Source organism: Lepisosteus platostomus, chromosome 28, assembly GCF_059453375.1.
Source record: "Lepisosteus platostomus isolate fLepPlt1 chromosome 28, fLepPlt1.hap1, whole genome shotgun sequence".
Classification (NCBI taxonomy): Eukaryota; Metazoa; Chordata; class Actinopteri; order Semionotiformes; family Lepisosteidae; genus Lepisosteus; species Lepisosteus platostomus.
The window spans coordinates 6,656,580-6,678,496 of NC_142638.1; the positions used below are offsets into that span (position 1 = coordinate 6,656,580).

Genomic DNA, 21,917 nt, shown 5'->3' on the forward strand with positions numbered 1-21,917 from the left:
AGCAAGTTGTCACTGTGTTAATGCTTCAGTAATACATTTAATTTAGAAAGTGTTCAGGAATACCTTCTACAACCCCTAATTTGAAGAGTTCCTAGCACTTTTACTAGTTGAGTGGCTTTGACATTGAGTTCCTTCCATTGTTCCACATGCTGGCTCTTTCCATTTGTGAGAGTCCTTATCTCCGAAAGATAAGTGCACCATTAGTAAAAGGATCTTTACTGCATTGTGTCAGATTCTACCTGTTATCGGTAACGGCGACTTACTCTCCTGAAACTGGTTCCTGGTGATGGATTCTCAAGATTAAGCGATTCAGGCGAACTTGTTTTTGCAAATATCTCACTATTGTCCAGGTATCTGCAGAACTGATAAAGCGAATGGCATTCGCTCTGGTTCCTTTGACTATTCCTTTTTCACGGGTTGGAAGATCTTTAACTTGTTAATGCAAAATCTGCCCCAGAGAGTGTGGTTTTGGAGAAGGGGAACATAATATTTGCACGCAAGAAAAGAGCCGGAGCCTGTCCTGGCAAGCCAGGGGCAAAAGGCACCATACGCCCTGGACTGGATGCCAGTCCATCACAGGGCAAACAGACACAAACACAGACACGCATGTGCCCACACCAAGGATGGTTTTCCCAGAGGTAGATTAACCTACAAGTATGGTTTTTAGACTTTGGACAGGAAATTGTAAGGCCCGGAGGAAGCTCACTTATACACAGGGACAATGTGCCAAGCCCACACAGCTAGCATCACTGGTGCAGAGGTGATCCTAGGGTCCCAAGATGCAAGGCAGCAATGCTAGTCACTGCACCGCTGTGTCGCGCTTGGGCCGGGTACAGACATTCAAAACCCTTAATTGGCATTGATCAAGTCTAAATGGTGGACTTCGTCAGAGTACATACCAGTGGCCTAGATGGGCTGAATGGACAGCTCTCTGCAATAACCATTCTTATGTACTAAAGGAGCACTTTTAATAACTATAAACAACTGAGGGGGCAAGACCGTTGCATTTGGAAACGGTATGAGATGGATGTCTGTTAATCCAGGATTTCAGTTTTAAACTAGTAAAGCAAACGCATCGGACGTCATTCGGAATCTTTTCATCATCTCCGTCTTCCTTGCAATCATGTGCCCGCTGTAATTGAGTAAGAGTTGTCTTGTGTACCGACGTCAGACCAAATGGAATTAAGTTTTAATGGAGTTCATCAGCAGCGATAAGGTGCAGCAGTTGAGGTGTTTAATTGGGTGTGTGCAGTTAATGATGGAGCCAAGCCAGGGACACTAACCGCAGGGTTAGATCCTCACAAGCTGCCAGCTCAGGGCAGACCTGATGGAGTTCATTGAGTCAGCTTGTCTCCTGCTTACAACCGGAAGAAGAGTCAGTTAGAAACTGTGGTTTTGACTGAAATCTTGTTATTCTGACATAAACAATCTAAACCCAAACAGCTTCAGCTTTGGCTGCACATATTCGTTTATAGTGGCCTTTGATCTTGATCTGTGTTGATGTTCACAGTCAGCTTTTTTCTTCTGGTTCCTACCTGATTTTGAAAGGAGCAGGGGAGAAGGGTGTCAGGGGTGCCAGGGGAGTTACATTGTTTGCCAGCACACCTGGATCGTGGAGCTTGATCTGAGCCTGGGCAAGTTCTCTTACTAGCTGGGCCACTCAGGAGGCTGCTGTCGTGCACTTTCTCTGCCTTCCTAAGTCATAGTAGGCCTGTTTCTGGCCAGCGAGGACGTGTTGGGATCCCATGCGTGTCCCTGTAGACTACACGTCTCTGTACTCGGGTGGTCATGAAGTATAATGAAAGCCTAGAGCAAGAGTACATAAAAATGTTGAAGGCAGAAGTGCTGAGCCTCTCAGCGCCACGTTCCCAGATGTCACCAGGCCTGCTCGAGTGTGGGTGCTGTGGGTGCAGGTGGAGCTTTGATGAGTGCATTGAGATCTGCTCTTAGCTCAGCCACCGTTACTTGCAAATGCAATTTCTGAAGAGAACGAAGTGAAATTGCTTTTTGCCGGTGCTGCCCGGCTCCTGACTCGAAAGGTTTTCCGCATGCAGAGAGGGACAAGGAGTAAAGTGGTCTCTCGGAGGGGGGGCTCCACTCTGGCAGCCCTGGGTCCTGTCAGCGATGTGGTAGACAAGTGAAGATCTGAACCTCTTTATACTTAAACAGCAGGAAATATTCACCAAGGGGGAGGTTTTGCACCGTTTAGGTGGGGGAAGTGTTCGTGTGTTCATGCAGTAACTCACCGGAGTTTAACAGAAACCAAACAGCGCCCCAAACATGGAGCTTTAAAGTCATCTTCCACAGCAGTGTACTGCATTTAAAAATTCAACAGTGCTTAAAAAAAGAGGCCGTGCTATTAAATAAATATTGCATTTGTGCAAATGTAAAATATATGAAGTCATATTTAAAGCTTCCCATAATTTCTCTGTGTGTGTGTAATGGGTTAAACAGGAAGGGAGAGCTCACACAATTCTGCATTTGTTCTAATGAGGGAGTCTGGGAGAAGACAGTGATGTTACCAATGAGGTTTCGGGGGGTACCTTACTAGAGACATAGGTACCAGCCTGTGATCATTTAGATAGGACCTTGGCAGGACAAAACTTTGCAGCTCTTTGGCTCTGGACTCTTAGACAAGGTAGGGAGATTAAATGCAGGACAGGGAGGGGAGGAGGGGGTGCCTGGTCTGGTGCTTCTAGATGAGGGAGTGGGACAGAAAGGTGGAATGCATTAGCAGGCCAGATCTCTGCAGTGTCTGCTGCTGTCTTCTGTCTGCGTGTGATAAATGGCAGAGTTTGGGGGGGTGACCGCCTCTCCGTGCTGAGGTGGGGGTGGAGTCCTGCCGGGGCAGGGAGGTCAGTGCCTTCTGCTGTGCTGATGGGGGGAAAAAATGCTGGAATCTTTTAAACGTTCAAAGCCAGAAACAGATGGGAGCCCATTCTTCAAAAACTAAAATAAATAAAACGGCACTCCCACACAGCACGCAGAAACTGTCTTGTATGTATTTCACTTGGACAGTTGGCTTCCCTATGGCGAGCAGCACTGTACTGTCATGAAGGCGTGTTTTACCCTACAGGAGTGTCCTTCGCCACCCGGCTCCCGGTTTCACCCTCTGCGCACTTCTCTTGTTCTCCTTCCTGCACCAGGAGAGGAGAGAAAACTCTCCTCCTCTCCCTCTCTCTCTTTTCCTTTGCGTAGGCCCGGCAGGAGTCGGGCAAGAGCAATCCTGGGTCTCGAGACGTGCGAGTAAGGGATGGGAACAGGAGAAGTCTCCCAGCTCTGGAGCGGCCAGAGCTCGCTCCAGCTCCTGCCTGCCGGTGGAGCCGTTGGTATCGAGCCCTCTGGGGGCTAAACCCAGCTCACATGCTGGCCATCTTGACCACTGGCCCGTGGTGAGAGTCGTGTCTCCCAGAGTCCTGCCATGTGCGCACTCAGGCCATGAAGCAAGTGACTGGGCCCTCCCAGCATTGGCCGGCTTGACGATCTCGATACTGGCCAGAGTGACCCCTGGATCTCCATCCTCTGGACAGCTGGCAGGCCTGGACGAAGACGCAGTTCAGTCCCCAGACCATCACCCCTCGCCACAACCTCGAGGGGAGGCGGGTCGTCCGGTGTGGGGCTGTGTGGGATTCTCGCTCCCAGTCCTGCTCAGGCTCCTCTTGTTGCCCGCAGAGCCCCAGCCTGTTATTTCTAGCGGTGTTCCCAGCAATCTGGCCAGCGGGTGTGAAAACAGTCTGGCCTGGAAAGTAAACTTGACGTATTAATAATAGTTTTATTGGCTGCAGATGTCGTAGCTCTTTAAGCAAATAAGTCGTCAGGAGGTTCCGTGACAGGACCAGTAGAGAGAATCGCTGTCAGCCGAGTGCGCTCCTTTCCCATTGGAGTGATCAGGCACCAAATTAAAATAAATCGGAGGTCGCCGGGTATTTAACCTCAACATTATGAAGCCTAAAACATCTAAGAAACATGTCTTGTTGCAAAGGGTTTTTTCCCTTGTGCTGTAGCTGCAGTTACCCTGTTCGGGCTTCACTGGGATTCGGACTGGCAGGCAGCGATGATGCAGGGAAGGAGACAGACAGACAGGGAGGGAGGGAAGTGCACACTTCTACCAGGGCCAGAGGAGGGTTTAATGAGCTGTGTTAATGGGGGGGAAGAAAGTCAAACCCCAGACCACAAGAACATGGCTTGGACACAGCGGGAAACCTCGGCTCCCCCTGTCCTGCTCCACCTTTCTCCTGCTCCCGGTTGTTTATGACTTCTTTCTTTTTGCTCTTCCTTGCTTTGCTGCTTCTTTCTTGTCTGCTGCTGCCTTTGCTCGAGTTGAAGATTGAGCAATCGTTTCCATTAGCCCAGCTGAGTCAACACGCAGGCTGCGTGGCCATGTTTTCACAGTGCAAGACAGGAAAGGCCAGGCTATTGGGCTCTGTAGCGTAGCGTCTATTGGTGGTCTGTGGTTCTTTGTCCATTTCGTTTTCCAGTGAAAGAGAGGCCACTTGGCTCATTCTTTTTGGATTTTATGCACATGGCAGTGTGACTGTATGTGTACTACAGTAACCTTTGGTTTTCATTCACTGCGGAGGCTAGGAGGCAAAATATCTGTATTCTAAACTAAACTGTGTTCCTTGAAGTCAATGAAACCCTAAAATGCCGAGCTGAAAGGGCTTGTTAAAGTTGCGGTCCTTCAAATCTGCTCCGTTTCAAAATCAGTTTTTTAACTCCCATATTGATCCTGCTGGTGGTCAGTTATTTAATCAAGAAGTTGGTAGCGCGAGTTGGGAATGGAGTGTTTCTCGCGGGCTACAGTGGCTGAGCAGCCCTGCTCCAACTGTACAGCTGTCATCCTGCTGGCTTAGCTTTGCAATAGAGCGGTGTCTCAGTTCGGGTCACTCGATGAACCCTTCAGACTCAACACAGTTAAGTCAAGTTCATGGAAAGAACCCAAACTTGACAAAGGCAGAAACCACCATAAGGAAATCTAGCAGGGTTGCCTTTACTCGTCTAAATTCCTACCCAGCTTTGCTTTTTGGGAAATCCACAGTGCACATCAATATTGAAAACAAGTGATCCAGGAGGCGTCTGATTTCACGGCCCAAGAGCTTTGACTTGCTGTGGACGCTATAAAGGTTTGGACAGGTGTCCCTGCTCTGAGATCTGACTGATTTATTTATAGAAGAGTTAGCCTTCAGCCAGAATGGAGGTCTTTAGGCACAAAGAGCAACTGAAGACCTATTTTTGCAGGTGCATGTTCACTGGCATTTGAGATAATTTAAGCGTGACCTTTTGATGGAATAGAAATGTCACGGCACTTTTCTGCCGACAAGCCTAAATGCTTAAAGCCGGACTTGGCAAAATGTCTTGTACCTTCACCGTGATGCGTCAAGTGTTAGTGCCGGCGCACAGGAATGTCTTATTTAAACAACAACAAATCCAGCAGCAGCTCAGTATGTGAGGGCAGGTAGAAACACAGATTTGGAAAAGGGGGGGGGGCTGGGGGTTCATTAATCCAGCATAGAAATGTGACGCCCCTGCCCCCCAGGGGCAAAAGGCAGTGTGTATGGGTGTCAACAGGAAACCGCGGGACAAGCGTGCACGCATGACCGCACGAACACTCCCACACACCCCTGCAGCACACATGGCCACTCTTTCCTGAGTGCAGGGGGGATGAACAGTGAGAGGGGTGTTTTTTTTTGTTCCATTGTCCAGATTTGCACCCAGGCTTCGGTGATCCAAAAACACTCATGTGACTCCCTGCAAAAAAACAGGATTCATCCTGAAAGAGTCACTTTAAGGCCGGTGTAGATATATACGCTGTGTGAGCACTTCATTAGGTGGATCTAACAAATAGGGAGTTTGCCCCCCCGTTTGCCCTCAGAACAGACTGAACAGGGGCATTGCCTCAGAAGGTGTTAAAAAAGTGGCATGTTGACTCCAGTGTGTCCCATTGTTGCAAATTGGCCGGTGGTGGAACTCGACTCCGAATAGCTCATTCCATCTCGTCCCACAGAAGCTTGATTGGATTGAGATCTGGGGACAGTGTATTCAGCTGAATTCGCTGTCATGTTCCCGGGGGCTTTTCCAGGACTCTCCTAGCCTTGCGGGCATGGAGCGTCATCCTGCCGAAAAAGCCCATTGGCAGACGGCACCCTGCTGCCATGATGAGGGTGCACCAGATCGGCAGTGCTGTTCGGATATCCTATACCGTTAGAACCATTACAAAAATGGCTCTACTCGTATCAAGGGCCCCAATGTAACCCACGAAAACACCCCAAACATCCTGCATGATGGATCCGGTTTTCCCCATATCCTGGTCCTCATCAGAGCACCACTGCAGCCACTCCTTCTTGTTTGACCCTCTGATGAACGGTCTGCTTCTGACCACAGTAGCGTCGATGACTGGCTGTGACTGGGGTGGCGGCTCATTCTCGATACATCCGCGACACTGTTGTGTGACATCTCCAGTAGGGTTGTTTTTCCTGCTACACTCATGCATGTCGGCACGTCTGACGCCCACTACTGTGCCATGTTCGAAGTCACTTAAATCTTTTGTCTTGCACGCTCTCCCTCTGGATTTCACACACAGACTCTGCAGGTACCTGCCTTGTCTGCACGTATGATGCTGTCACTGACTGGGCAGTCAGTTACATGGGAAGGGCAGGCGTTCCTAATAAACTGGCCACTCTCTTTATATGTAGGATTCGCTTCCCTATTAAGTGGAAACTTGCTGAAAGCTGTGCACCAGTGGGGAAAAATACAAATTCAGTTTCAGCAAAAACATGCTGTGTGTGACACAAAGTTGCAGGACTGTTTAAAGATGGAGAAAACGCAGACACGGGTCCGGCTTGCACTGAGAACGTAATGACCATCATAAGATAAGTCTTGATGCTTGCAAAAGTCGGGTTCACTGAGGACATGTACCTATGAAAGTTCTTTTGAGAGAAATAGGCTGGGTTTTAAATTAAACAGCTCACGGAATTAACATCACTCTGATTCAGATTCGTTAATTTAAGACCTGCTGGTCGTAAGCTAGGTGCAGCTCTGTCAGCGCTGGTGTTGGAGAGGCTGCGAGGGCACGAGCTCATCGCACATATCCCATTTAGAAAGAGAGCAGGGGAGTGCTAGTTTTCTTGTTATTAGGACAAGAGCTGCTATCATTTCGAGCAGCAGCTGAGCCTTAAGTAGAACTGGGTTTGGGAGAATTGCAGCAATAAAGCAATCTAATAAAAACAGGTTAAAACCTGACAAGTCAAGAATCCAGAGCCAGATCAATAAATGGATTATATCCTTTGGAGGAAATTGCATTTAGAATTGGAAGTCAACAACATATATGTGGTTAGGAAACAAATGATACCAATAAGCATCCGAAAAGGCAAATTTTAGCCAATTAAAATGAGCCAGTTTGTTTACTTTACTTTTTCTGCCTCTTTTTTTATTTCTGTGTTGTCATGAAGATGTTACTCCCGTAAGTGGTTGGCAGTGCAACTGACCAGAATAAAAAAAAAACCCTCGCCTGGGATTCTCTGTGACGGGCATCGGAAAGATGTGCCGGAGAGGCGCTGTGAGCTGTGCACGGGAGCAGTTTGGGGCCGTGCACAGCTCTGTAACGCACCACGCTGCGCGGCGAGCCGTGCCGCAGGGCGCTGGGACATCTGCAGTGCCCTTCGCTGCCAGCCTCTGGAGCTGCAGCGGGCCCGTGCCCTGTGCCCGTCCGCTGTTCCCTGCAGGCTGCCCCTGGGAGGCGCACGCCGCCTTTTTGATTATTGAGCCCCGGCTGTCAGTTCGGATTAATTCACAGCCTCCCTCCCTCCCTGCACGTTTGTATCGAGCCGATGCCAAGAAATGAGGCAAAGCGCTCGTTCAGAAAGTGTGAGCCCTCCACCTTAAAAAAAAATGTAAGATGTTAAAGAAAAAAAAAGGTTTTGAAATAACAGATACTGTTATCGTGTTCACACCTTACTAAAAAAACCCAAACACTTTCAAGTCATTATTTTGACTGTCGGTGTGACAGCAAAGGGTGTAGGTGTTTTTTTTCCATCTGCTCCTGCTTCTGAAAGAGCCGAGCGCCCTTCTGGGGGCCAGACCTGAACCCAGAATGGAGTCATCTCGCATCACGTCCCAAGAGCTGAAGATCCGATCCCCAGAACCGTGTGTCTGCATTTTGTCTTGATTCCGGCAGCGCCTGCCTCGCTCGATCAGTCACTGTCCTGACATAACAAGGACATTACGCTGGCCAGGTTTCAGCCTGGCAGCCTGCCTGCCTTTCCTGCCGATGCAGAAGATGATCTGTGCGTGCGGCGTTATTTGTTTGTGTGTGCGCTTGTCTTGAAAATGCCACTTTTCTGGAGCCCTGATGTTGAAAGTGTTTTTTCTCATTTTTTTTCTGCTCCACCGGAGGCGAGATTCGTCTGTGTGGGACAGGAACATTTATATCACAGCCCTCCTCTGGTGGGTTTTATAAATATTTACTAGCCTGCATCGGCACAGTGCTTCCTTCCCTGTTCATGCGGCTGCCTGTCCAGATTGCTCTGTACTGTCGGTCCCCACTCATGCTGCCAGCCTGCCTTTCAGACTCTTGCTCTGGACCGTGCTGTATCGAACGAGACTCCGGTCCTGCTCTGTAGTGCTGTTCTGTAGGCTCCCTTTTGTTTGCGTTGTTGCTTTTAAAAAAGCGGCCACTGTCGAAAATGCTTTGAAAGCCGACAAGCTGCAGATATAACGGGTCGAATTCTACAAAGAGTGTGTCAAATTAGCGCGGCTGCACATGAGTCGCAGTTCAAAGTGCTTCTCGTGTATTATCTGTGTGTACAGTCTTTGAAGTTGTGTGTTTTTACTGAAGTGGAGAGGAAGTGTCTTGAGCACCTTTCTTCAGACAGGGAGGGGGCCTGGTCAGCTCCTCGCTCCTTAAATCAAGAGACGAGAAACTCTGTAAGATGAAAATAAGTAACGCCAGATGCTTTTCACTTTGGATTTCTCAAAGTCTGCTTTAAAAGGTATTTTGTTTTCCTATGGGATATCCCTAATCTAAAGACTCGCGAGTACAGACATACACACACACACACACACACACACACACACACACACGTAGATGATCACGTGTGTAAACACTGGCCTGTAAATGAATTGCTAAGTATGGCCCAACAGAGAGAGGACCCAAGGGGTTCAGCCTACTTAGTATCACGCTTAATAATTCATTAGTCGAATTCAGACCAGTAAGCATTACAATGAATTATCTGAGCTAGTTTCCATTTCACTGGGATCCATTCCTGCTGCCCCTCTGATTACCGAGTGAATGTCAAAATCCTCCTTTATGAAAGAGCACTATACTTCAGCCGCACATTACCCAAGAACGGTGTTAGCGATACAGACCGCTCCTGTTTCCTTTCCTGACTGCCGCCAAATGAATTGCTTTCTTTCTCCGGACCCCCTGGGACTCGTTTACTGCGCTGTGGTGAAACATAGCTGATGTGGAAAGGCTCTCGGGGGGGGTGCTATCCGCTGGCTGTCGTTGACATTGACCCCTCTCCGGCCAGCTTTTTTTTTTCCCTGGACTGGTCAGAAACCATGACCTGGCTGAATAGAACCCACAACCCACCCCCCCCCCCCCCGCCCCTCACCACCACCACCTGTCTGGGCTCTGTAAAGATAGAGGCGTACATCAACGGACCTAATAGAGAAGAGGGCTTTTTACACAGTGGTGCAGTACAATACCACACTTCTGTGGCCACTCTACGCCAAGGCTATTACGAAGCACTTTGCAGACAATCAATAAAAATAAGCCAGTTAATAGATCCCTGACCCCATAAAACTGGCTCTCGGTCTGATTAACAGCCCCACCAGGGCACCATACAGCTTCTCTGAAGGGGGAACTTAAACTAACATCTCGTCTGCTGGCGCTTCAGAAAGAAATGTTATATGGACTCAGTAAAGATTTAATTAAAGCACAGCACCAGTCTGCGGAGGTCTGTCTCTCTCTTGCTGTGGCCTGCCTTCCACTCTTCTCGAGCAAGGGCGAGACCAGAGAAGTGTCTTCAGGAAATGCCGAGCCGGCAGCTGACCACAGAACGTCCCTCGTTTCTAAGCAGAGCTTCTCTTGCAGCTGCCTAAAGAGTGATGCTGAACTACATCCAACCTGCTGCAGCTTCCTGAGTGCGGTTTCCTTGTTTGTTTTGAACGCACTTAAGCAATGTCATTACCGAAGAAGAAAAGAGGCATTATCTTCCTGGCAGTCGGACTGGAAGGTTGGGCAATGCCTGCCATGTTTCTCATGAGGTAATGGCTCCACCAGAAAATGAAGTGAGGGGGGAGTGAGTTTGTTCTCAAGACTGACCTCCTGTCTTGGGGTGATGTGAGCAGTGCACGCTGGAGAACAGAGGACTTGCGTTCCCGATTTGTTCACCTTGCGTATAATCACAGAGGTCTCTCTCTGAATTCACGCTGTTCCAGAACCTCACTGCCTCCGGTGCAGCACTCCACTCCAGCCACCATTGCCCTGCGCTTATCTGCTCTGAAAGATTCATTAACGGTTGATGAATTGTAAGTGCCCTGCTTGCGTCGAGTGGCTGCATTGTAATCGCAGATTTTCGCTCAGTGCTGAATGCCACTGAAAGGAGACAGAGAGGTGCTCCTGCCAGCTACTGTGCTGCTATGCAATCCTTGACTCTGCAGAAATGGTACTTTAAGATCCCAGGCTGGGATGGGGGACAGCAAGGTTTTTCATGCCAGTCATGACGTTATTACTCATGTTGGAGAGACTGGGAAATTAATATGGTTTCTTACAGAACGTCTGGTATCGATTAGCTGAGATTCAGAATACTTTATGCGAGATGATTATGCCAATAAATTAATCTGTGTGTTATTTTTTCAAAATAAAGCTAGTATATTAATGTTATAATGACTAGGAAATGAGGAGCGTCTGCAAGCCTGCAGCTTCACTTCAGTTGTATTCGGGATCAATGAGTTCCGTCAGATGAATTTACACGTTAGATTGCTGAGGGTCTATAGCAGCAGGTCAGTCAATAATCGGAGAAGAGTGTTTCCCTGCCAGTGCTTGAAGAGTGCTGGTGACAAAAGCAGTCTGTGAGCTCTGTGCCCTGCCCTGGATGTGTGCCTGCAGCAGACTCAAAACTGGCACAGTGCTCTGAGCTGATTCTCACTTCCCAGGATCACTGTGCACACAGGCCCCTTATTGTCCACCTCAATCTTTGCCAAACCTGCTGCTCTACCTGCAGCACTGCAGGGCACTTTGATCTGGTCTGCAGGACTTCAGCAGGGCACAGTGCCGGAAGAGAAATTCTGCCACTTTAGTGCTCTGATATGTAATCCCCTCTGACAGATCCATATTTACTCTCTGATGGACAGATTTACTGGTAAACAAACCCCAGATCCTGTCTGACCCTCTCCAGCCCAGCGGAGTCACTGTTGTAGCATGGGGGTCAATCCGCAAACAATACTTTTTAAATCAGGAAGTCTTCCGATCGGTGTCCCTGTTGCAGGGAAAGAAGTCCAAGACAATCTTGATAAAAGAGGCAGCTGAAGAGCTGATGATAATCGTGGGCACAAGTTTCCACTGTGTTTTCGCAAATGCTGGTATGTGAATATCACCTGTGGACATAAACTAAAAGCCTTTAAGGTAAGGTAACAGCGTGACATCACACGGGTAGGACCAAGCTGATTTATCCGTAAACCTGGTTTGATTTGAAACTCCTCTTCCTGTCCTTCTCCACAACGGTAAATAAAATAGTGTTTGTCCATGGAGTTTATGAAACCATTCATTTATTTTAGATAAACAGCTATCCCTGCTGCCACTAATTCCTGCAAGATTAATCGCAGTGCGGACCAGGCTGTCTTGAAGGTGTTGCTTCCTGCAGAGAGGATTAAGACGGAGTAACTAGAAGTAGCATTTTTCTTCTCTTGTTTTACAAAGCAGAATTATGTTTTTCATGGGGAATCAGAAGACCTCCTGTGCAGTGAAATCTTCGTCAGTTGAAGTGTGCCCTTTGAAGCATTTGATTTCTTGTTTTGTTTACAGCACTCCCCTTTTAATTGAAGTCTGTATTTGACTGGACACCTTTTCACAAGATGGTATGAAGAAGGTCACATCATTTGGCCCATTTCCCACCTCGCAACCTCCGCTCTTCAAATTCTGCCCTCCTTACTGTCCCCCAAGCCCGTCTACATTGTATGGGCGACAGGGCCTTCTCCTGCTATGCCCCCAAGCTCTGGAACTCTTTGCCCAAGGATATTAGAGAGTCACCTTCTCTAAACTCCTTCAAATCTAGACTCAAAAACTGGTTCCATTCTTCACCCCTCTGCTCTTCTTAATACCACCTTCCACGGTCTCCTATTGTTATTGTTGTAATTATAATTGTGTCCTATCTTGTGAAATCTTCTTATTTATTGTTGTAGTCTTCTTATTTATTGTTATTGTCATCCTGTAAAGCGCTTTGAGAAGCCACCTTTAAAGGTGCTATATAAAATAAAGTTTATTATTATTATTATTATTATTATTATTATTATTATTATTATTATTTTGCTTGTGTGGTTGCAAACAGATCACTGATCTGGAGATCTCAGCTTGGCATTTCTTGATGGATCAACCTGGCTGGCTACCCAAAAACTTGCTGTGAGCGCTAACAATCTGCAACCAAAATGACCACGTTTTAGGGAGTAGTCTAAAAAGCGTTAATGAAGCAGATCATATTGGGCAAGTGTCAGATTACACCGAAGTTAATCTGTGCTACGGAGGTGTCAGGAGCATGTGTTACAAGCAGCGCAATCGCTGTGTTTTTACGAACATCCTTCCTCCTGCGTGCTTTGCAGAGGGGGAAGAGCAGATCCTCTGCTGCTGTCGCTGGCCTTTTTCCTGCCGAGGCGCGAGGGCTGGCCGGTGCCGAGAGGGGCAGAGGCTGCAAGCCCTCTTGCTCCCTGCAGCAGTGCGTGAGTGTGCATGAGCTGGGAGGAAGAGGAGGAGCTTTCCGCCAGAAAGGGAACTGGGAAAAGGGCAGCAGACTACCTCCAAAGCCACAAGGGTGTCTCTGCAGACTGCCACTGTGGCTTGGTGCCCCTGTGTGCCTCCCAGTGCAGGCTGGGAGGCTGACGTCTCTGTGGTCCCAGTGGCCTTGTCTCAGAAAATGGCCTACACTCTGCCTGCGCATTGCTCTGTTCTCTGTGGAACGACCCACAATGCTGCTGGGACATCCACAGAGTGTCAGCCTTCCTGTTGACGTGTACGTGTTGTATCCTGAGGAATAGACTCTAGCAAGCACAGTGCCATCACAAATAAAGAGCCTGTCCTCCTTCGATATCATTTCCACTTGTGCCATGTTCCTCTTTCTAGTTTCGTGTGTGTATTTTAACACATTTTAAACAGCAGTTGATGTCTTGATTCCCGTTTTAATATTTAAACGCTTGCTGTTTTGCCAAGCTGGAATTTCGGGTCACTGGGTCTGTGAGTAAAGCATCACAACAAACAGCATCTTTCGGAGTTCCGCAGTTCTTGCAGTGTTTAAAATGATTGCTATTTCATTGCGTTGCATGCAAAAGAAACGGGCCGTGCAGCGCCAGCGGGTCGCGGTGCGTTGGGGGCACCAGTGTGCTCACTCTCTTCCCACTCTGTCTGTCCTGCAGGGCCAGTCGTGGGGCCAGCACGAGGACGAGCGCAGCGCGATGTGATCACACAGACCCCCTGCCAGACTGGGACCCGGCCTGCCGACTGGAGCTGCAGAACACAGCAGGACAGTCTGCCACACCGTCATGTACTGAAACTGAAGGTTCCCATTTCCCATCAGAGTCCCATTGTGCACAGAACCTCCTAAAAGCTGGTTTCAGGAAACGACTGTGAAGGGGGAGTTGAGTTCCCGTGACTTTTTTTTAATAGTTCTTGATGTTCTCTCTCGGTCAGAACTTGACTTTGTGGTCTGAAAGCACACAGGAGTATTTTCTCCACAATTGACATCTGCTGCTCCACTTCCTGAAGGATAACTGTCAATAGTGTTAAAATCTGCCCGCTCTGCCGAACGTCCAGTGGGCACAACATGGTGTAGACACGCACACGGACTGCCTCCGTTTTTTTCATTCCTAACTGACGTGCAGCTTTTTTTTTTTCCAGAAAATGGGAATTCTGCTTTGAACGTCTCGTTCGCCTGACTCCATCGTCTCCCGCCACTTTTATGGGGCGATCAAATTTGACGCAGACGTCTTGAAGTACTTTTTAAACGTTCTGTTCGCTGTTGTGTTTTACTGGGGGGGCAGTTATTTGTGTTGTGCTGCACCCCCCCCCAGCCCCACCCCTGTGTAGTGGATAAGGGGGTGTGCTCTGCACAGTCATGTCAAGCAGCAGCAACTCCTGCCCCACGCCTGCACTGGGCCCCCACGTCAATGGCTACCCAATGGCACACTATTCCTATTTCTTCCCCCACGTCCTGGGGGGGCTGTCTCCTCCCTCACTCCCGGGTCTGCCAGTCAGCGGATACAGCACCCCCTCTCCTGCCAGTAAGTACCAGCCTATATCCTAATTACCGTGCTGCGGGTAAAAGTCCTTGTAATGCTCAGGACAGGTGATCTCTTCTCTGTGCTCTACAAAACGAAGGCACTCTTCTGCACGAGCAGCCACGTACGGGGGTAGTGTGAGTTTGTGAAAGGACAATTCCCTGTCCTCTTTCCTCTGCACCAAATCAGAAATCCACCGGATATGTCTGGTGCAAGATACTGTACAAGTTCCAGCTTTATAACAGGCTTGCAGTCCGCCCCTGGCCTTTTCAGTTGGAAAGTGGGCCAAAAGAATTTGCCATATGTCTCAGATTCTCTGTGCTGTGGGCTGATGAACAAGACAGTTAATAAGCAGGCCCTTATTCTGTATAAAAGCCTGTGAAGAGCCCTGTGTACTGCTGCTACCCAGAGTTCTGGCTTTGGAACAAGAGCAAACCGCAAAACCTTCAGCGGGCAGAGGAGACAACAGGCGTGGAAGGATGCTGCTTGGGATTGGGCTTGTTTATGTGGGAGGCTGCAGGCGCAGGTGACGGGAGGGGACCATGAGCCCGGTGTATCTCGGGCAGCTCCGGGAGGCTGTCGAGATCGGCCCGGTCCTGGTCTGGAACGTTTCTCTTTCTGAGTATCTGGCCTCGTGACCTTCTACTTTATCACGTAATCTAGCTCTTCCCCTCCACCACCTCTCCACCCGCCAGCTCCTGTTTGAAATGCATGAAGAAAATTGGCTTAATAACATGAATCATTCAGAGGAAGTATTGCTGTGCAGATTTGTGCTCACCCAGGCCTGTTGTGAAAATGCTTGCAGTAGAGAAGCCACTTGACACTATAGCTCTTGTTTTTTTTGGTAGTCAGTTCATTTAAGTAAGCCTGCTGTCTTCATCAGGTACAACAATGCCTTCCTTTCTCGATGAGGATGCTAAAACAGCTTCAGCAGCATGAGAACAGCATGCACTGAGAATCTAGGTCCATTATGAAATAACAAAGGCTTCAGTTAGAAGGCAAAATCCCAGTCTTGCGTGCTCTTCAGTGGCGTGCAGCGAGAGAGCAGAATCCTTCACTGGCTTATCCTCTGATTTAAATGTCGCTGCCAAATCGTCCAGGACAGGACAGACCTGACTATTGAGGAGTTCATCCAGTCACTGTGCAGCCTGGTTAATGCTGATACTCTGTAACTGGCAGAGCCCACTCCATGAGTGAAGCAGTCTTGTATGATCAGATATTTGCTAGGGGGTCGAGTAAAAGTCTCGTTTTTCTGGAGCATGGATTCCAGTCCAGAGGTTTTGGGGCCACGATATGTTGCATCTCAATAATATACTCCTGGTTATCGAGTGTTTGCCTGCAACCTGTGAAATTTGAATTAACATGGCTTATTTGTGGTGTACATTGTTTTTCCAGTGATACGGGCTGAAAAAAACATTTTTGTTGCACAAAGTATGTTTTAGTGAATCTGATATTTTGTTAAAAATCAATAATATTTGATGACAAAATGATGAGATGTATGAACTCTGATATACCCAAGCCTAATGGAACTCTTGATGCAAAGTCTCAGAAACAACACCTTACCTCAACAGAAAATCGATTCGGAAATCCATCAAAAGGCTTTTATATGGCTAAGGCAAAGCTGGTGTGCTTTGGACTATCTTTCAAAGCTTTGCAAAGTAAGAAGTTTTTTTTTTCAGTAAAAAATGTTGAATTTTGGCAATGCAACATTCCTAGTTCCGATGGAAACCAGCACTATTTTCTCCTCGTTTGCCTCCTGAGGGTATTACTTATTTGTCCTCTTTCTAAACCAGGACAGTGGGGTCTGGCATTCTACTAATTAGATGATCAAGTATTATTAATAATTGAATGTTACACAGGCTCCTCTGAGAAATGACTAGAATTTAGGGACACGTTCTCTAAATGAAACTTACATTCATTTTCCTGAGCAGTTAAAAAAGGGATCTGCTCTAGTTTTTTTTTTTCCTTCCGATGTGAGGCCCCTGAACTGTGGAGGAAGTGTGAGCTGGTGTTTTGTGGGGCAGGTGGGTTTCAGAATTGCCACACCTGAACGTGGAGTACCACCCGAGGTGCTGCCGAGACCGGGGCAAGCAATCCCAGCTGTCGTAAGCGTGCAGTGACCCCGTGTGTGACACGACTCTGTGCTGGAGGTTCACAAAACAAGGTTTCGATTGTTGCTCTTTATGACTGCAGGCTGGGTTGGTACAACTTAGACCACATACGCTTTCTCCCAGGGATCTAATAATTGCAGTTTGTCACGCAGATGTGTGCCTGGTCACATCCAGCGAGCCTTGTTTCCCAGACAGCGAGGAGACGGCTTCACTTTCTCAAATCGGGACGTTGTGAATATTTTATCTGTGCACGCTTCCATCAAGCAAAGCAAAAACATTTTCTCATGTCTTTTAAATGTCTTCTATTGTTTTAAAGAATTCTAAACAAGACAAGCCAGACCTGTCTAAATCCCAGCTGAAGTGATCACAGATTTAGTGTTGGCCAAGCTCCGCCAGCATGGAGCCTTTCTGTGAATTTCCTTGCTGATCCATACAGCTTTGTTTTGGCCTGCTTTGCTAAGTCATAGAGCAGCTCTACAAACGCCTAGTGTGGCTATTAACACTAGGAATCAAGCTCCTCTTCAAGCTGTGGAATTCTAATCCACTCTGCTGGATCGTTTTACACAAGACAGACTTATGTAAGGATACCAAGCAATAGTTGGCTAAGTTTTTCGAGAAATGTTGTACTGCGGTCCGAAACGGCCTCAACTCGAGCTCCTTCAGAATTTATTGCTGGTCTGTGTACACAATGAGAGTACCTGCTTTAACAGAGAACACTGCTTAGGGGACCCCACCCTGTAAGCTTAAGAGTTCTTCTCTTTTGTGTGAGCTTCTGCTTTTATTGTCCGTTTCCCTGAGTGGCAACTCAGTCGTCTGTTTGGTCGGCCCAAACCCCCCCCTTGCCATGTGGCAGCTGTGCTGTCCTGGTGTGCCCTCCGTGATACTGTTCCTCCAGTGCTGTGTAGGAGTTGGCTTTCATCTTCCTGTGTTTAGATAATTTTCAACATGAAAGCACCATCTCAGCTGTGTTGATAAATAAGGGGGACTGCATACAGCCTTCAGCAGTGTCCTCAATACAGAAGCTTTCATTAATGCCAGTATGCATCAGAGGGAATAGTTTGGAACAGCAGATTACACAAAATCCAGTCATTGTTAATTTTGTTTTTAAGCGTTCCGTCTGCAAACGCTCAAATCCCTTCCTTCTCTTTGTTCTTCATTAAACAGGGTGTTTCGCAATCATGATATGGGAGAGAAAGCTTCCCTTCACAGAAGGTGCAGTGGGGAAGTAAGAGTGCAGAAAGCACTGACTGGGCCCCGGTCTGCTGAGAGGTTCTCTGGACACTCCTGCAGAATGGCAGTGGGCGGCTCACACACCGGGGAGGGGAATGACTCTTTGAAATGCACCTTAGGGCCTGCCCAGCTCCGGCAAGGTGACTCCCATGGCCTTTTCCTTTTGGCAGAGCTGTGCACTCGGGCGGGGGCAAGGAAGGCAGACTGCTCGCCTGCGCCCTGCCTGCCGGTCCTGGGGAAGATGGGGTCTGTTGAGTGCCAAGTCTCTGCTACTGCAGTAGCAATAGGACCAGTTTTCTAGAATGGATGGCTCCTGTCACTGCAGTTCTAAAGCCTATTGTCCGTAAAGACAGATCATGTTGAAGTGTGTGTCTTGGCTGTCTCGGTTCACAGCTGGCGATGAGGAGGGCACAGTGCCAAGAGGAGATGAGACTGCAGGTACTGGCACTCACAAGCCCAGCGCAGCTCATGGCTCATTCCTGCAACTTTAAAGTCTTTCCTGTGGTATTTAGTTCACTTTTTTTTTTTTAAAGAAAGACCGCATTTACTTTCAACTTCATTGTGTCGCAAGTAAGACTCCAGCAGATAATGTGCTAAAGACACAGCGAGTTATCGAGCTTTTGCTTTCCAGAGTGGCTGGTGGTGCGAACTATGTGCTTGGAGCCCTGCAGGTTCTGTCAGTGCACACGGTGGACTTTGTGCTACAAAAAAAAAAGCTCGGAATTCGGAATCTTTTTAACGCCCCACCCTTTCCCTCCCCCTCCCTTGTCCGGAACTGCAGGTTATCTTCCCAGTTTCCAGGCTTATGGCTTCAGTCCCTGTGTCACCAGGGGGAAGGCTGAGGCCTGCGCAGGCTTCCCTCTGGAAATGCAAGCTGTCGGAGCCGGAGGATTCCTGTGCATGTGCAGGAATCCCAGTCAGAAAGAGGCGTCTCTGCTGTATAGCAAGGAGAGAGTATCGCGACCAAACAAAGTATTCCTAACCCTGCCTCTTGCATAGTCCACTCTGCTGGCAGACCCTGGGCAGCTCCCACTTTGAGATGTTCTCTGAGATGTTTCAGCACAGATGTAAATACATTCGTGCTGACAGACCTGTGCTATTTTTATGGCAAAGCACAAAGACCCAGTCATTTATTTTGTCCTCTTCCCCATTGCTGGAGTTTTGTTACCTCTCAGGTGCCAAGTTTCATAGTTCTGTTTCTTTAAGATAAGATGCGTCACGTCGGGGGTACATGAGGGATGTCTTGGAAAGATCTGATAGCCCTGCGGTTGCATTGTTTTATACAGAAGGCTGTTGCTGTGCATCACCGCTGCTCGTGTTTTCCAGATCAACAGAGTTTCTTGTGTTGTTGTTGGTTGCTTTCCATGTGGCAGTATAAAGCATTAATGGGTTAATCTGACATTTGATATATGCAGAGGCTTTCAAAACACGTCTGTATGCCTAACTGACTAATGTGTCAGGAATGGATGGTGGGAGACTTTTTCCAGCTCGTATCGCGGTTCTGTCCTTCGGATTCTCTTCCCGTCTTAATGCCCAGCGAGGTGATCGAAATAGGACTTTCAGAACTTCCCTGGACAGTTGCAGAAGTGCCCTCCTGTTTGGGTGAAGCTCTTTGTGCTTTGACAGTGTGGTGTCTCTTTAATGCTGTGGGATTCTTCACACACCCCATGCCTGCTGCTGCTGACAGCAGCTTTTGTGAGTTGTGTGCCTGTCTGTTGCATGCATACGCCCTGTTCAGGCTTTTCCCTGCAGCTGTCTTGGCGAAAGCTTGTTGCCCACCGCTCGGTAGCCCAGGCTGTGCCCTCGCTTTCCCTTTTTGATAAGCATATCCCGTCTCCTCCGAGCCTGGAGGGGCTTGGATCTAGGAGCCGGGACGCATATGGGGAATACTCCGAGAGTCCATTGCACAGGCAGCTAACTCCGAGACTGGACCCAGCCTGGGCAGGGCAGCAAGGATCTCAGAGCACAGAGAGCAGCGAGAGAGTGGCCTTGTGAAAAAACAGCTGCAGGACTCGGATCTTCTTTAAGAAAGACAAGCAAGTGAAACGTAAGACTTCAAAACAGGCACGATCAAGTGCAAGGGGGGGATGTTCTTTGCCGTGAATATTGAGTTTCGCCTGATGCATTGCTACCCCTGTCTGATCTTACAGCAGCTACCTGCCTGCAGAGGTTATTCAAGGTTCAAGAGAAGGTTATCCTTCTATTTCATGTCCAGACGTTGGATCTGTCCGCAGTGGCAATGTCAGTTTTCTGCAGAGCAGGTTTGCAGGCTGGTGCCAGGCCAGGGTGTGACGGCAGACCCCTGCTCTGTGTGCCTCCAGTGTCTGTTGGAGCCGTGGCGGAGGTGAGCGTGTCTGTCGGGAGTCTCCTGCTGTTTACCAGGAGGGTTGGACAGGTTCCTTCCCTTCCCAGGACAAACATTTCCTGCTCTCTCTGTAAACACTGGAGGGCTGTGAACCTAACCACTTTCTGACCTGTAAATGCCTCTGCTTAAATACACTCACCCATGCAGCTGCAACGCTCAGTCAGACAGACACAGGCACGCTCTGGAAAAAGGCAGGACGCACTGAGGCCTTTACTTACAGGGGCACTCAGGCACGGGCACACTGCTCTCCTTTTTCTGATTTGTTGCATCTCTGCTGCAAATGTGTTTTGCACCCTTGTACTTCAATACTGAGTTTTAGTATTCCGCCTTTTTTTCTTTGTTTAGTGTCTGTTCGCACGCTTGGCTTCCTTGTCCCTGAGCCTCGTGGTGCAGAAGGACAGCTCGATGCTGGAGGAGGGGGAAAGGGGACAAACAGATAAAGCCGAGTCTTGCAGAAAGCTCAGCTGGAGAATTGTAATAGGAGCAGCCTGGCAGACAGGAACCTGATAGGTGTTCACTGAAGTCACTGTCACTGCTGCCTTTTGGCACACCATGCATTTGGTGCACGAGTCGGGTTTTGATTTAGACGGGCATGAAGCAGGTGAGAAAAAGTCCTGAGCAGCTTGGTGACTGGAGATCAGACGTGGCACGCATCTCTGCATTCACAGCAGTGATCAGTGATGGGGCACACAAACACTTGCACGCCCAGCGCAGGCACTCAAACAGCGGTAACTTAACAGCGTCTGCCCTGGGTACGGCAGATGAGCGCCGCTCTTGAAAGGAACTGAAAAGGAGCACTAACTTGTGCAAGGCAAAGCGTCTGAAAGCTCAGCGAAAATCAGCTTCAGTCTTTGATCGCTGAGCGAACACAAGCTCAAAAGGCTTTCGAAGAAAGTTCAGTTCAGCTTTTGTTCAGCTGTCTCCCTCAAGAAGGTGGAAGTTTCAGTCTGGCGGGTGATCTGAACGTGCTGTGTGCTTACCCACATCTCGACTGTGACAGAGACCCAGAGCTGTACGTTGGAGCACACTGAGAAAATTCAAGAGGGCAAAGAGCTGTCATTTTCAGCTGCGAGTGTCTCTGGGGGAACGGAAAACTTAGAGGTATATTTGCACCGCTTTTTTTTTTTTTACAAACACGACAGATCGTTTTATTTTCTGTACGTGTTTCGGGTTTTCCTGTGACGGTCCAGACAGGTGGTTTCTTCAGCGCAGGTGGTCCTCGCCAAGACAAGAGGGGGGCTGGGGTTCTGCGGCACAGTGTGGGTGGGCAGGTGGTTTGCAGGCAGAAAAAGAAACGGTCAGGGTTTTTCGTCTCCGCTCGAGTCGAAATCGCCTAAATAAATACGCGCTTCCTCTCCGTCTAGCCAGCTAACCCATTGCCGGGCGGCTGGCAGGGCTGAGAAAAGACTCCTCTTTCAGGACCTCGGCAGCCTTGTGTGCAAACCGGTGACAATAGGTCCTGTGTGCACGCCTGTCGCTCTTACCTGCACGGCCAGACACAAGCAAGGCAAAGACGAGGAACCCTGGTGCTTGTTGCAGTAGCTGTTCTGTTGCCCTCGCTACAGCAGAGAACAAGGGGGCCCGGGAGGGTATTTTCCGAGCCCTCTGCACTGACAGTGCTGCAGAAATGCCAAGGTTGCCTCTGTCTCTGGGCCTCCGGACAGAAGGGGAAGGTTTCGTGCGTGCATTTGTGTTTTTTCCAATGCACTTGAGTTAGCCTCAACAGG

At 48.6% G+C, this 21,917-nt stretch overlaps 1 protein-coding gene across 3 annotated transcripts in view; it reads left to right on the forward strand.

Annotated features, from left to right (window-relative positions):
- Window positions 1-21,917, forward strand: part of raraa (retinoic acid receptor, alpha a) — a 156,909-nt gene that overhangs the window by 56,819 nt on the left and 78,173 nt on the right. For all 3 annotated transcript variants that reach the window (XM_088622887.1, XM_088622888.1, XM_088622890.1), the window contains one exon: window positions 13,624-14,487. In XM_088622887.1, coding sequence (XP_088479013.1) covers window positions 14,322-14,487 — 166 coding nt within the window. In that variant the 5' untranslated portion in view covers window positions 13,624-14,321. The remainder of the gene's footprint in view (window positions 1-13,623; window positions 14,488-21,917) is intronic.